The sequence below is a fragment of the Cololabis saira genome, chromosome 4 (genome assembly GCF_033807715.1).
Source record: "Cololabis saira isolate AMF1-May2022 chromosome 4, fColSai1.1, whole genome shotgun sequence".
In the NCBI taxonomy this organism is placed as follows: Eukaryota; Metazoa; Chordata; class Actinopteri; order Beloniformes; family Belonidae; genus Cololabis; species Cololabis saira.
In genome coordinates, this window is record NC_084590.1 from 5,488,665 (window position 1) to 5,504,167 (window position 15,503).

At 39.5% G+C, this 15,503-nt stretch overlaps 1 protein-coding gene across 1 annotated transcript in view; it reads right to left on the reverse strand.

Moving 5' to 3' along the window:
- brip1 (BRCA1 interacting helicase 1) overlaps positions 1 to 15,503 on the reverse strand; it is a 101,012-nt gene that overhangs the window by 8,217 nt on the left and 77,292 nt on the right. The window contains exon 16 of the mRNA XM_061718696.1: positions 666 to 778. Coding sequence (XP_061574680.1) covers positions 666 to 778 — 113 coding nt within the window. The remainder of the gene's footprint in view (positions 1 to 665; positions 779 to 15,503) is intronic.

Genomic DNA, 15,503 nt, shown 5'->3' on the forward strand with positions numbered 1-15,503 from the left:
GAGTAAGGAAGGGAGAAAATATGGAAGGGAGGAAAGAAGGGAGAAAAGATGGAAAGGAGGAAAGAATGGAGAAAAGAAGGAAGTAAGGAAGAAAGGAAGGAAGTAGGAAATGGAGTAAGGAAGGGAGAAAAGATGGAAGGGAGGAAAGAAGGAAGTAAGGAAGTAGGAAAGGGAGTAAGGGAGGGAGAAAAGATGGAAGGGAGGAAAGAAGGGAGAAAAGATGGAAGGGAGTAAGGAAGGGAGAAAAGATGGAAGGGAGGAAAGAAGGAAGTAAGGAAGAAGGAAAGGGAGTAAGGGAGGGAGAAAAGATGGAAGGGAGGAAAGAAGGGAGAAAAGATGGAAGGAAGGGAGAAAGGAAGGAAAGAAGGGACAAAAGGAAAGAAGGGAGGGAGGAAGGAATGGAAAAAAGGAAAGAAAGAAGGGAGGGAAGAAGGAAGGAATGGAGAAACTAAGGAAAGAAGGAAGGAAAAGCAAAGAAGGTAAAAAAGGAACAAATGACGAAAGGGAGGTAGGAAGAAAAAGGAGTAAAGGAGGGTAAAAAAGGAGGAAAAGAGGAAGGGAAGAAGGAAGGAGAGAGCATGGCAGGAGGAAAGAAGGATAGAAGGATTGGGTCATTTTGACCCAAAGACAGCACAAGTGTGGAGTCGGTTTTCAGCAGGACTTACCTTCCCAGGGCCTGGTTCAGAGCTCGGTAGGCCTGAATCTCATACCAGCGACTCCCTGGGAGAAGACCTCTGGACTTGCAGTGCTGATCATTGTACTTCATTTTCAGTTCCACCTTAAACAGCAAACAACGGGCGGGTTCAATAATCAAGCAATACCATTTTCTTCTCAGAAAAGTTGACAAACATAAGAGGATTTATATCTCATACATACATAGGAATTTACAATCAGCATCTTTCCCTCAGCAATTCCACAATTCATTGATCATTTATTCAATAACTTATTTAGGTCTGGAAATGTTCAGAAATCTGCAATGTGCATCACAATAAAATAAAGATAAGATCCTCCAACGGCCCGCGTTTAGTTTAGTTTAGTTTTATTTAGCACATACAATAAAAACAACATCACACAAATAAGTGCAGTTAAATTAAACTGTGCAGGGAGGAGCGAGCAAGCCTAAGGCTTAATGAAAATAAAAAATGACTGCTGACCTATAGAGACATGATCATGAAAATATGAATATTATGCTGAACAAGTGGCAACACAGAATATGAAGTACAAAAGAAACATTAACAGTGGGAAAAGCAAGAGCTTTCTTGGCAACACTGTTGAATTAAATGTTCTTTTGAGCGACTTTTGAAGATGGATAGGGACCTACAATTGTTTGCAATCTGGTACCAACTATTCCAGACTTTGACACCTCTATACCTAAACAAAAATTGGCTTCTAGATTCCAGACATTTAGGCGGATGTAGGGCGAGGGCCTGCCGTGTTGAGTAGGAACGAAATTGAGAGTTTGTAGCAAAGTATGTCCTAAAGTGCTCAGGCCTTCTGAGGAAAATATCTTGTAAAGAAAAATGCATAAAATGCTGTTGATCCAAACAACAGCCAAAACACAATTTGGTTTCATCTTAAAATAGTTAAATAAAATATTCACAAGTATTATACATATAACCTTTATTTGAATGACTGATTAAACACGGTTGTGGACTTTATTTAGATGTTCCTCAACTCTCTGACTTTAAGTCACATTTTCTAGTTACCGGTATATTGTATAAAAACTGCCATATGCATGCTAAATAACAATGGCTGGTTGGAGTTATTATGAAATATGAAGGGATGCATTCAGTGGATATTAAACGACTAGCGATGTAACGATACACTAATGTAACGATACGGTACGATACACGATACTGAGGTCACGATAACGATACGATATTATAGCAGTATTTTTTTAACAACCTTGAATGAGGAACATATGACTGGAAAAAATGGTCTTTTATTTGAAAGACACAAAATACAAAACAATGCTGTGCATTTGCCCTATTGTTACAGTTTGTAATGCTTTATAACTGTTTAAATTTTAAAGAGAAAGCCAGGCCAACCATTTTCAACAAACTGAACTAAAAGTAAATGTCAGGTTTGCATTATGCATCTTCAGTTTCATACAATTACAAATATTTTGACACAAACTGAAAAGTTTCTCTCATGTATGATCTGACTTTTTTCTTTTCCAGTTAATGGTAATTCAGGGTTCATTATTTTATAAATATATTCTTTAATATATATAAATATAATGCTTTATATCTGCATAAGTAAAAGTTCGGAGCTCAAAACCCCCCAAGAGTCCCGTGATCGGTACGCAAAACGGTACTAGTTCATTCTGAGCGGAGGAAGATTCTGGTCCACGGGTCGAGGCGCGGTCGGATGCGCGTTACTAGTCAACACAACAGATTAATATTAATAACCTAATATCACGATACAGTTTGTCACCTCCACGACACGTATCGTTAAGGTTTTGTATCGCAAAATTTCGTGCAACAATATATTGTTACACCCCTAAACGACTCCAAACAAATATTACACATTTTCACGGAGGTGATGTATAAATAACCTGCCACAAGTGAATGACTGAATGAGGAGCAGAGGGGCCAGAGAAGGCCATGACGGAGGAGAGAGGAGAGAGGAGGGGACAGGAAAGGTGGTCCAGGCAACATCAAGCCTCCCTGCACAAAAATGACAGGAAAGCATCCATCAATTTGCATCCGTCACCGCTGGTTTTAGCACTAACCTTTCAGAATTGACAAGTGAAAAGTTCAGCTGGCATCTGACGGGATGCTGCGCAGGGCAGACTGCTGAGAGCGGCTCTAACTGCTTATGACAGGTACCGTGTGCTCGCCCAGAGCCACCAAACACGGGGCCGTGGCAGGTACAGCCTGCTCCCTCACACACGCATCACAATGCCACCGTGACGTGCCGGGGCCTGTGCACGCACAATGAGGAGAAAAACGGGGAATCCTAGGCTGAATTATGACTAATAACACCTCGCCTACAAAGCTACACACATGCAACACCTGCAAATCATGTATAAAATAGAAACACCTATAAACCAGTTTCATAGTTTGCAGGATGTAGGATTAGCCTTCCAAGATTAAACAGAGTAAATCAGACGGGGAAGCTTTTGACTATATCATAGAAAGCCTTAAAAGTGCTGCTGGCTTCTCGTGAGAGGTTTGCTAATGCGGAAGACACCAGAGCAGTTGAAAATGCACTTCTCAACTCGGGGAAAGGCTGGTAGCCTTGAGCCAGGAGTGTCATCTAAATCCAATCACACTTCATTTCAGTATTTGAACCATCACGTCCCTGCTATGTACCATGTCATTGTCCAATCCGACATGACAGATTGCATATGTGAAAAAGCCAATTCTGGCTGCTAGCAAATATCACAAATGTGCAAGAAACCACAAGCTAGAAGGGATTAGTTAAAATGTCAAGAGATCACTCGCTTGCTTTGGCCTTGTCCTCCACAGCAACCTGTTCATCCCTAAAAACATATATTTGACCAGTAGGCATGATTTGCAGCTGAGCGCGTCTGCCTGAGCTACATTTTACAGCGGGGTGGGTGTGTGCGTGTTAGTGTGCGCGCCCCTGGCGGTCCGGGACATCTTGTGCCTGTCACTGAGATTGCCGAGCGCCTCGTCTGTCACATGTGGCGGAGCTGACAGCTGAGTGGCTCATCTTGAAGACGGTGTCCGTGTGTGTGCGCCCACACTGACATCACACTCCTGTCCAATATGCACATGGATCAGCTCACACCACGGCTGCACACTTCTACTCCTACTTTAATTGCACTCGCCCCACGGTCCGCTCAAATGTGACCTATTCATTTAAGAGATCAATGATTAGTATAAGTCAAGTAGCGAGAGATCACATTATATGAGAAGGTTAAGGCTTGCAGCTGCAAAAATGCACAAGCTATGTACACTAATTAATATGCACGTGTCAGCTGATGAGTCTAGTTTCAGTCTTGGGTATGCTCATGTTCTTGGCATCGTCAGTGTTGTGTTAATATCACCTCCTAAGTCTTCAGTGACTACAGTGCCTTGCGAAAGTATTCGGCCCCCTTGAACTTTGTGACCTTTTGCCACATTTCAGGCTTCAAACATAAAGCAAAATCTACAATGGAATGGTGGACAAAAAAACATATCCAGGTGTTAGAATGGCCAAGTCAAAGTCCAGACCTGAATTCAATGGAGAATTTGTGGAAAGAACTGAAAACTGCTGTTCACAAACGCTCTCCATCCAACCTCACTGAGCTCCAGCTGTTTTGCAAGGAGGAATGGGCAAAAATGTCAGTCTCTCGATGTGCAAAACTGATAGAGACAAACCCCAAGAGACTTACAGCTGTAATCGCAACAAAAGGTGGCGCTACAAAGTATGAACTTAAGGGGGCTGAATAATTTTGCACGCCCACTTTTTCAGTTTTTTATTTGTTAAAAAAGTTTGAAATATCCAATAAATTTCGTTCCACTTCATGATTGTTTCCCACTTGTTGATTCTTCACAAAAAATTACAGTTTTATATCTTTATGTTTGAAGCCTGAAATGTGGCAAAAGGTCACAAAGTTCAAGGGGGCCAAATACTTTCGCAAGGCACTGTACGTTTACATGCAGTCAAAATTCAGGTTATTGCTAATATTCCGGTTACTGAAACATTCAGAATATTCCGTTTACATAGTAATTAATCATTCAGGATATCTGGATCAAACCAGCGACGCACGGAGAACGTGATGACGCAATTCCCATCATTTCAGCTTCTTCTTCCTGTATCCAAATTCAAAACAAATGCTGCTTCGCGCAACTTTTCTCTCACCTTCTTGTAAATCTTCTATCCCGGTACTTTCTACCGTCTACAAATGCAGAAATGTTCATATCCTTCATTACATTTATGAAGTGATTAGTCTCCTCCTGGTCTTGGTTTCTCCGTGTTTAGAAGAACTTCCTGGACTCAAAAGACCAGGATTCCTTGTGAACAGAGCATGTGCAGAAAACAGATTCCTGTTCCGTTTGATGGGGATATTCTGTTTGGCGTTTACATGACCCAATATTCAGGTTTTAAAAGGAGTAACCCAGGTCATATTGGGGTTTTTAAAAACCAGAATATGAGCAAATTCTGGTTATTCAAAGGGGTTATTGGTGTTTACATGGCCGTGCAAATTCAGGTTATTGCCAATATTCGGGTTTTAAAAGGGTTATTGATGCATGGAAACACAGTCACTGGTATCTGATAAACACGTTGACTCCCACCTGACTCAATGTAAAGCAACAGTTCAAGTACAACTCGCTCACTGTGGTCTCTCGCTAACAAGCAAAGATTATTTTCCTTCAGTCCCTGTTTTCAGACGGCTGTTATTTAGACCTACTGTAATCACTAGAGCGACCAGGCCCTCTTTCTCGACCGTGTCTCTGCTTAGTTTGGATTTTATGAAATTATCTTGGTTAAGCTCAAAATGCATCTTATACTATCCAAAACACATACAGCACTGTCTCAGAAAATTAGAATATTGATGTGATAAAGTCCTTTATTTTCTGTAATGCAAAAATGTCATACATTCTGGATTCATTACAAATCAACTGAAATATTGCAAGCCTTTTATTATTTTAATATTGCTGATCATGGCTTACAGTTTAAGAAAACTCAAATATCCTATCTCAAAAAATTTGAATATTCTGGCAATCTTAATCTTAAACTGTAAACCATAATCAGCAATATTAAAATAATAAAAGGCTTGCAATATTTCAGTTGATTTGTAATGAATCCAGAATGTATGACGTTTTTGTTTTTTTTAATTGCATTACAGAAAATAAAGAACTTTATCACAATATTCTAATTTTCTGAGACAGTCCTGTACACAGTACATACATTCGGCAGTGTTAGAAGTAATTTCCCTTTAATGGCCGTCAGCTTATGACTACAAGGAACTATCCTTGCACACACTGATGACTTTACCCTTAAAAGGTAAATTTGCTCCTAACACATGGTTTTATAAATGTTAGAGGTGGTATTACACTGCAGAATGTTCTCTTCGGTGTTTAGTTAAGTGTTACCCCTCAGTGTTAGAATGTTTATAGCTCTGCGACTCTGCAAATAGTTATGGCTGCGGCATCGATCTAACAACCCAGTAACAAGCTGCAGCGGCCCGGGGGAGGGAGCCGGTCGTAGTGGTACTCCCACGTCAGCAGAGCAGCACTCTCCATGTTAACATCAGCCGTTTGTTTCTGCCAAAGCAGGCTTTTCTGCCAGCCGTGTCTGGCATGTGTCCAGTTACTGCACCCAGGGCTGGACATTATTGATCTGAGTCCTCTGTAACGTGTTCAGGACACGGCACTTCCTTTTCCTCAGAGTAAATCTAGGTCCCCCGACTCGTTGGTGGTATCCTCTTATAAAAAAACTTTCATTTGCATGGAAACTATGGAATCACAAGTTATTAAAAAGATTGGAACAAAGTAAACACTCTACCTCATTACTCTTCTTATAAAGGAAGACATAAGAAAGAAACAGATACCGAGCTATTAACCCTTGTGCTGTCTTTGGGTCAAGGGAGGGTGAAGGGAGAAAAGAAGGAATGAAGGAAAGAAGGAAGTAAGGAAGAAAGGAGAAAAGAAGGAAAGGAAGGAAGTAGGAAAGGGAGTAAGGAAGGGAGAAAAGATGGAAGGGAGAAAAGATGGAAGGGAGAAAAGATGGAAGGGAGAAAAGATGGAAGGGAGAAAAGATGGAAGGAAGGGAGAAGGGAGAAAAGAAGGAAAGAAGGAAGGAAGTAGGAAAGGGAGTAAGGAAGGGAGAAAAGATGGAAGAAAGGAAGGAAAGAAGGGAGAAAAGGAAAGAAGGGAGGGAGGGAGGGAGGAAGGAAGGAAAGAAGGGAGAAAAGGAAAGAAGGGAGAGAGGGAAGAAGGAAGGAATGGATAAAATAAGGAAAAGCAAAGAAGGTAATAAAGGAACGAATGACGAACGGGAGGTAGGAAGAAAAAGGAGAGGGTAAAAAAGGAGGAAAAGAGGAAAGGAAGAAGGAAGGAGAGAGCATGGCAGGAGGAAAGAAGGAGAGAAGAATTGGGTCATTTTGACCCAAAGACAGCACAAGGGTTAAGTACTTTTGAAGCTATTTATTTTTATTTTGCCAGTGTTAGTCCTACATTGATTTGATCCAAATAGATACCAATAAACTCCAAGAACAAACATTACCCTGCTGATGAAAAAATGACAGATGAAAAGATGAAGGATTCCACAACAGGATAATGCTCCACAAATCTAACATGGTGCCACCGTCACCCGTCCTAAACGCCACTGGAAATGTGTCAAGGTGCAGCTCTATGTAAAAGCAGCATGATGGGACAGCCAAAGAACTAAAGTCAAGCCAGGAATCATGGCCAAAAGTTTCCAAACAAGATCCTTAGCTGGCTACAAAAAGCTGGAATAAATGGAAATTAAAAAAAACAACAACTAATGTTACATAACACATTACCAATTCCTGCAAGACGTTCCAGGTGGAACGGCAATCAGCTACTAGTATCACTTCCTGTTTAGCGTTGAAGTTTGACGCGGCGCCACGGCCACGCCATTTCATGAAAACTCACGATTTTGATAACTTTTCATCGTTAACGTCTTTTGTGCCTCTTGAGCGAGTTTTATGTTGAACAGACGATCCTGCTAGGAGTTTGTTACAGTACGACACGTGAAAATGGCATAAATTGCGCCAAAATTACACGATTAATTCAAAATGGCCGACTTCCTGTTGGGTTTGGGCCATGGCGCCAAGAGACTTTTCTTTAAGTTGCGACATGATACAGGTGTGTGCCGATTTTCATGCATCTACGTCAAACCGTATTGTGGGGCTTGAGGCATAAAGTTTTCTAAGGGGCGCTGTTGAGCCATTAGGCCACGCCCCTTTTTGACACTATTAGAATACGTCATTTTTTGCCACACGGGACGTGCGTGCGAAGTTTCACAACTTTTCGAGTAAGTTATGCGCCTCAAAAATGCAATTGTTTTTTGTTCTTCGCACAAGCCTTGCTGGTGCTCGGTCCCTAATAATAATAATAATAATAATAATAATAATAATAATAATATGTCCTAGTCGCTAATGTCAGCTGAAATTAAATTAAAAAAATACTTTATTAATCCCCAAAGGAAAATGAATCAAGTGAGCAAAACAAGACCGTGACTGTTAAGGACACCATACTGGATGAAATCACTAAAATGTGGCAAATAATGTACAAACTGGTTTTTGTTGAGCAATTAAAGAAGGAAAAGGGTCCGTGTACTTTGCGGCCATCTGTTTTTTGTTTTGAAATGACAAAATAAAAATAGAGATATAATCCAAAATAATCCGTTTCCCATCTTTTGTTTTGATAATAAAAAACGGAAAACGGATCGTTACCGGTCCGTGTATCTTTTGGTCATTGGATTTTTCCGTCATGAGTGGGAATCAAAAAACAAAAAACGATTGGTTTATTTGATTTTCCTTTTAAAACAAAAAACAAATATTGAATTACACTGCATTTTTTCTTTTTCTGTGTTAATATGACTTAACAAAGATTCAAAATACGCTTTTATTTTCGTTTTCTATTTCATATAAGAAAAATGAAATTACTAGTCAACAGGAAGGAAAAAACGAACCAAAAACAACAGTTTATTCATATTCGTGCACCGGAAGCTGCATTTACAACCGAGTGAACTTAGTTCTGGATATTTGACAGGCATTCCTGTGACAATTCTCTCCAGGGGAAGTTTGATTTTAATATTTAATTGGTCGGGTTTACGTGACTCGGAAATGGCTCTGTACGCGGCAGTTCGGGTAACCATGGTTACCATGGCGGCGCTGAAACAACAGATTAAGGATTATTTTTTAAAGATTGATTAAGGACTTGTTCCACAGCGGTTTGACGCACAATGACATTTCCTGCACGTTGCAGCAGATGTGTCTCCTGCAATGCTCAGAAATGAGCGTCAGAAGATTCTGTGCTCGGCATGATCTGAGGAGAAAAAGACGCAGAGCTGGAGAGCGCTTTGATTCAATCTATTTATGAGGTTTTTATTCAGATGTCCACAGTAGGCTATATTGTAAATATACACACTGCATGCGACGCGAGCGAGAGTCAGCGTCAAAAACAGTTCCATTGCTTTATTTTTATTGCACTGTCTACACTGGTTGCGAGCGACGCAGCGTCGTTTTGAGCTGGACTTTTGTCGCACGCCCTGGTTCTATTTTCTTCCCGTCGCTCGCGTTGAAAGCCGGTTGAAAGTTGAAAAAAAAGTTGAAAGCGCTGTAGGAAACAGTCATTTCAATACAAGAACCTCAATAAAGTGTCAGCTGCTGGAGGGAGATCGCCAGGCTGGAAGGTTTGATAAGATAATAAGATATAATAAGAATCTTATCTTAGGGCTTAATTTGTGCCGGATCCTGCCGGATTTCTCGTGTCCTCTGCTTTTCCCCCACATCCCAGTAATGATCTGACATGCTGACATGTTTGCTGCTTTAACACCACACGCCGGTCACTCACGCTGTTCGCTGTTTCATTGCGTCACCGTTCGGTTTTTCCCCACTTATTCCACCGAATAATAAGCTTGTTTTCTGTTTAGAAAGTACAAACGTAGGAAGATTACAAGTAATCACCATCTTTTACTTGTCCCTTTACTCTTTCAGGAGTAATTTTAGGAGTTTCTTTCAGGAGCGCATAATTCAGGAGTGAATAAAGGCTGATTTATGGTTCCGCGTAAAATCGACGGCGTAGCCTACGGCGTAGGTTACGCGGTGACTGCGCCGCGTAACCTACGCCGTAGGGTCTGCGTTGGTGTAACGCGGAACCATAAATCAGCCTTTTAAAAGGCGAGTCTCAGCTGTCAATCAAAAGAACGTGGTAGAACGTGGGGCCGATTACGCGTTCAGTGTTTCAGGACAGAGCGGGTCCGATGCCACGCAGTGTGACGCGACAGTCGGACGCTCGCATGCAGTTAGGACAGGCTTTTAGGGAGCCGTAGCCTAATTTTTGTTGACCGCTTTGATCACTGATCACCCCGATCACGTTTGCAGTGTACACGTTTAAAACCCATTAAGCATGTCGGAAGGCCGTTGTGGCTGAGTTTTGTCATTAAACGCCATAAAACTTCTCTCGGACTCAGCGTGCTTCTCTGTCAGCAGCGCGTCATGCAAATATACAGGACCTAACAATAAACTCTCAAGCGGCTCTTAAAGGAAAGCCGCAATACCGGCTATCTGTGTTCACTGGGGGTGCATGCTGGAGAAGGTCGGGTTGGAAGAACCCTGAGAGAGCTCCATCAGCCATGAATTCCGGCGTCAGGTAAAGTTTGTGCTGCAGTGCAATTTATAGGCTACATATAATGGTAATCACGTGGATACTTCACGCGTGGGACTAAATTAATTCTTCCAACCCGACCTTCTCCAGCATGCACCCCCAGTGACACAGATAGCCGGTCATTCGGCCATGATGAATCAAAGCGCTCTCCAGCTCTGCGTCTTTTTCTCCTCAGATCATGCCGAGCACAGAATCTTCTGACGCTCATTAGCATTGCAGGAGACTCATCTGCTGCAACGTGCAGGAAATGTCATTGTGCGTCAAACCGCTGTGGAACAAGTCCTTAATCAATCTTTTAAAAAATAATCCTAATTATATAATATATATATATATATATATATATATATATATATATATATATATATATATATATATATATATATATATATATAATATATAATATATATATATAATATAAATAATCTGCTGTTTCAGCGCCGCCATGGTAACCATGGTTACCCGAACTGCCGCGTACAGAGCCATTTCCGAGTCACGTAAACCCGACCAATTAAATATTAAATTCCCCTGGAGAGAATTGTCACAGGAATGCCTGTCAAATATCCAGAACTAAGTTCACTCGGTTGTAAATGCCAGCTTCCGGTGCACGAATATGAATAAACGGTTGTTTTTGGTTCGTTTTTTCCTTCCTGTTGACTAGTAATTTCATTTTTCTTATATGAAATAGAAAACGAAAATAAAAGCGTATTTTGAATCTTTGTTAAATCATATTAACACAGAAAAAGAAAAAATGCAGTGTAATTCAATATTTGTTTTTTGTTTTAAAAGGAAAATCAAATAAACCAATCGTTTTTTGTTTTTTGATTCCCACTCATGATGGAAAAATCCAATGACCAAAAGATACACGGACCTGGATAACGATCCGTTTTCCGTTTTTTATTATCAAAACAAAAGATGGGGAACGGATTATTTTGGATTATTTCTCTATTTTTATTTTGTCATTTCAAAACAAAAGACGGATGGCCGCGAAGTCCACGGACCGAAAAGGAGGAGTTGTTGTAAAAGGCCATACCAAATTCAAGCGTCAGCAGTCGCCACCTGGGCATACAACAATCACATTTACGACCAGAGATGGCAGGAGGAGGCGAGTTCTCTGCGGAGCTCTGCACACGTGGCAAATAAACAAAGGTTGTTGATGCGGAGCGCGGAATATGTCATTAGAAATGCACAGCCTCTTCACGCTTGGCCAGCTCCACCTTGGCCCTAACTAGCTCTGGCTTCCTCAATCCTCCCCCTGGTGCTGTGTGCCAGCCACTCATCTCCAGTTGTTTCCTGTCTGTTACACAGAAAATTTCACCATTCCATAAATTGGCCTTTTGTTATTTTTATTCAATTACTGCGTCGACCAAGAGTATAAGACGACACATAAATAGCTAACACCAAATTACAGCAACCTTCATTTTAACAACATATCACAAATCGGTATGCAAAAACTCAAAATCTTAACAAGAATATTTGTCTTATTTCTAGTTAGAATGTCTCATTTTTAGTCAAAAACTCTCATTACACTTAAAACAAGACTCATTACCAGAAAAATAACTTGTTACTTGACAATTTTCACCTGTTTCAAGTAGATTTTCACTTGAAATAAGTAGAAAAATCTGCCAGTGGAACAAGATTTATCTTCTCATTACAAGCAAAACAAATCTTGTTCCATTGGCAGATTTTTCTACTTATTTCAAGTGAAAATTTACTTGAAACAGGTGAAAATGGTCAAATAAGTTATTTTTCTGGTAATGACTCTTGTTTTAAGTGTAATGAGAGTTTTTGACTAAAAATGAGACATTTTAACGAGAAATAAGACAAATATTCTTGTAAAGACTGAGTTTTTGTTTTATACTATGAGAGTATAGTCCTCTTCACGAGTGACAACAGTTTATTTTCCTGTAGGATAATGCCAATCCTGTCAATCCTGCGTTCTTGGCAACAAATAAAAAAAAGAAAAACCCCACAATGAGCAAAATGTTGGCTTCAGTGAATAATCCAGTAAAATCTGTGTCACGGTATATCTAAAGTTCACCTTCCTCGCCAGAAATCCATCCATCCTATTCATCCCGGGCATTTTATTAGTGAGCACAAGTGTTATCAATCTGGGGTCAACTGGGCATGGATTGTGGGGGTTTGGGTGGAACATCAATACTTTGGAACAGAATGGATTCGGAATTAAAACAATGTCCAAACATTTACCAGTTTAAAAACAAATCTAAAAACATGATTTTCACAAGGTACAAAGAGGAAGGGGTTTAGCGGCCTTTAGGGGCCTGATATAACACTATTGGGTGATGGGTAGATTTGTTTATATTTATGTACAGAAATGGTCAGCTAATTATACAGTATGTGTATGTATGCATGTGTATGTATATATATGGTGTAAGTATGGTGTAAATAAGTATATTTATATAAATATTTATATGGGCATGTGTGTTAAAATACATAGAAATACTCAACTATGTGTATCTATGTATAGGTAAGTGTGTGAGTATAATTATAGTATAGTTAGTTATTATAAATACGTGTTAATAAATGATTAGTGAATGGGGGTATGATTAAATAAGTTTACATTTCCTACTCATTTTTGCACATGTAATTAAGATATTAAGTGTTAAAGTATGAAGGTATGTTGTATGTTTATATAGATATACGTATTATATTTATATCATAGTTATATTATATTTATGATAGAGCTTACATCTTGTATTAAACAGGTTATTTTTGTAAAAATTATATATATCTATACAAATTAGTGTATAGCATAAAAAGTAAATACAGGCATATCATTTATGTTTAGTTGTGGAAAGGGGGTGGGATTAAATAAGTTTATACTTCCTCCCACTGCTTTTCCAACATGTAACTGAAATGTGTTTTGATGTGGGTTTTTTTTCTTTATGTGGTGGAATGTAACCTGGATTTGTTTCTCTTATCTTTTTTTCATACATGTTAGAAATTTTTTTTGTTTGCTTTGTTTTCTGATCTTTTCTTTAATTGTTGTCTTTTACATGTACAAAATAAATCAAATCAAATCATTTGTGGCCCTTGTCTGGGGACGTGGATCTACTGTATGCTGGATCTTACTTTCCAGGTCTGATTACTGTAGAACTGAATAATGGCATAACACGGGCAGGTGACTTCTGCTTTACTAGAAACCACACTTACGGTGATATTCTAAGACATCTACGTTCATACCTTACAAGTGAAGCTAAAAGAAAAAAGGGAAAAATTAAATAAACAATCAAATAAAGAAGGAGCAGCGACCTAAGTGCTGACAAAGGTGAAGCTGACAGCTAAGTGTAAAGGCTAAGGTGAAAGGGTCTGAGAAGCCTCAATCACCCACACATCTTTGTACACTGACAGAACAGGTTAGTGGAAGCTGCGTCTCGCCCTGACAGCAGGATGAGTAAAGGGGAGGAGAAGCAGGAGGCGGCGGAGCCTCAGACTGAAAGGTCAACTTTATCTGCTAAGGATGGGGCAGACACAGCAACATCGCTTTGGGATTTTTTTTTACGGATCACCAAAAAGGGATGCTCTTATTTGGTGTGGGTTTGTGTAAGTGTGTGTTTTTCTTTTTTTTTTAAATCTTCCCATAGTACCCAGAGTGTTGGATCTTGGCACAGGAGGAAGGGCAATGGAAGGACCGTCATGAGTAACGGCTTTAAATATCATATCAGTCAGGATTTCTTTACCAAAATACATTTGAGTAAAAGGGGTTAATGCAAGAATTATATATATATATATATACGTACGTACGCACGCACGCACGGGCGTGCGCGCGCGCACGAACACACACACACACACACACACACACACACACACACACACACACACACACACACACACACACACACACACACACACACACACACACACACACACACACACACACACACACACACACACACACACACACACACACACACACACACACACACACACGTCTCAGAAAATTGTGATAAAGTTCTTTATTTTCTCTGATGCAATTAAAAAAAAACTAAAATGTCATACATTCTGGATTCATTACAAATCAACTGAAATATTGCAAACCTTTTATTATTTTAATATTGCTGATTATGGCTTACAGTTTAAGATTAAGATTCCCAGAATATTCTAATTTTTTTAGACAGGATATTTGAGTTTTCTTAAACTGTAAGCCATGATCAGCAATATTAAAATAATAAAAGGCTTGCAATATTTCAGTTGATTTGTAATGAATCCAGAATGTATGACATTTTTGTTTTTGTAATTGCATTACAGAAAATAAATAACTTTATCACAATATTCTAATTTTCTGAGAAGTGTAGAGGCCAGGTTCTACATCTTTAGTGTTGTTGTCTTCTCTGTTTAGATCACACAATCAAATACGTCACAGCAGCTTCACTCCAACCTCCTACTTCTGATCTGGGTGTTGAAAAGAAATGAGGGCGAGTCGCGTCGAGTCTGGCTGAGTAGGTACTAGTGGAAAAGCGCCACAAGAGGAGCCAGTGGTTCAGGCACAAGGTTAGGAGTAGGCCTGTGTTGAAAAAATCGATTTTCCGATTCTAAATTGATTCTCATATTAATTCCTAAAAATCGATTCTTGTGGTTAAAGATTGTTTTTTTTTCATCATTACATTTTCGCCAGGTGAACTTTAATCCCAGTAGTCGGACACACAGTTTGTCATGACACCTCTGAAAAATGCCAGGTGCTTCATGGCAATATGTGTGCGTGGTGACAGAATAAATTAGATAAGCTAAAATGATTTGTTTCCTGCATGAACTGTTGCAATTTCTTTCTTTTTTTTTGCACTTTAAATGGATATTGAAAGGCCTGTTTGAGTTATTCATTTCTTAGTTATTTCACAATAATTATTGTGAAATTATTATTTTACTAGTTGTTTTACAGTCGTATAATTCAGGCAACAGTTCAAAAAACTTTTTAAATAACACTAAGCCAAATCAATATCGAATCGGATCGAATCGTGATAATTGATTCTGAATCTTAAAGGGGACCTATTATGAAAAACACGTTTTTTCTTGTTTTAACATACCGTAATTTCGCGACCATAAGGCGCAACTTTTTTTTTTTTTTTTTTTTTTAAATGTGCCGGGCGCCTTAAGAAACGGTGCGCCGTGTCTATTACCTGAATTACGGTAATGTAAGGCCGGCCATGAGAACGGTAAAGGGAGAAGGGGGCGGGT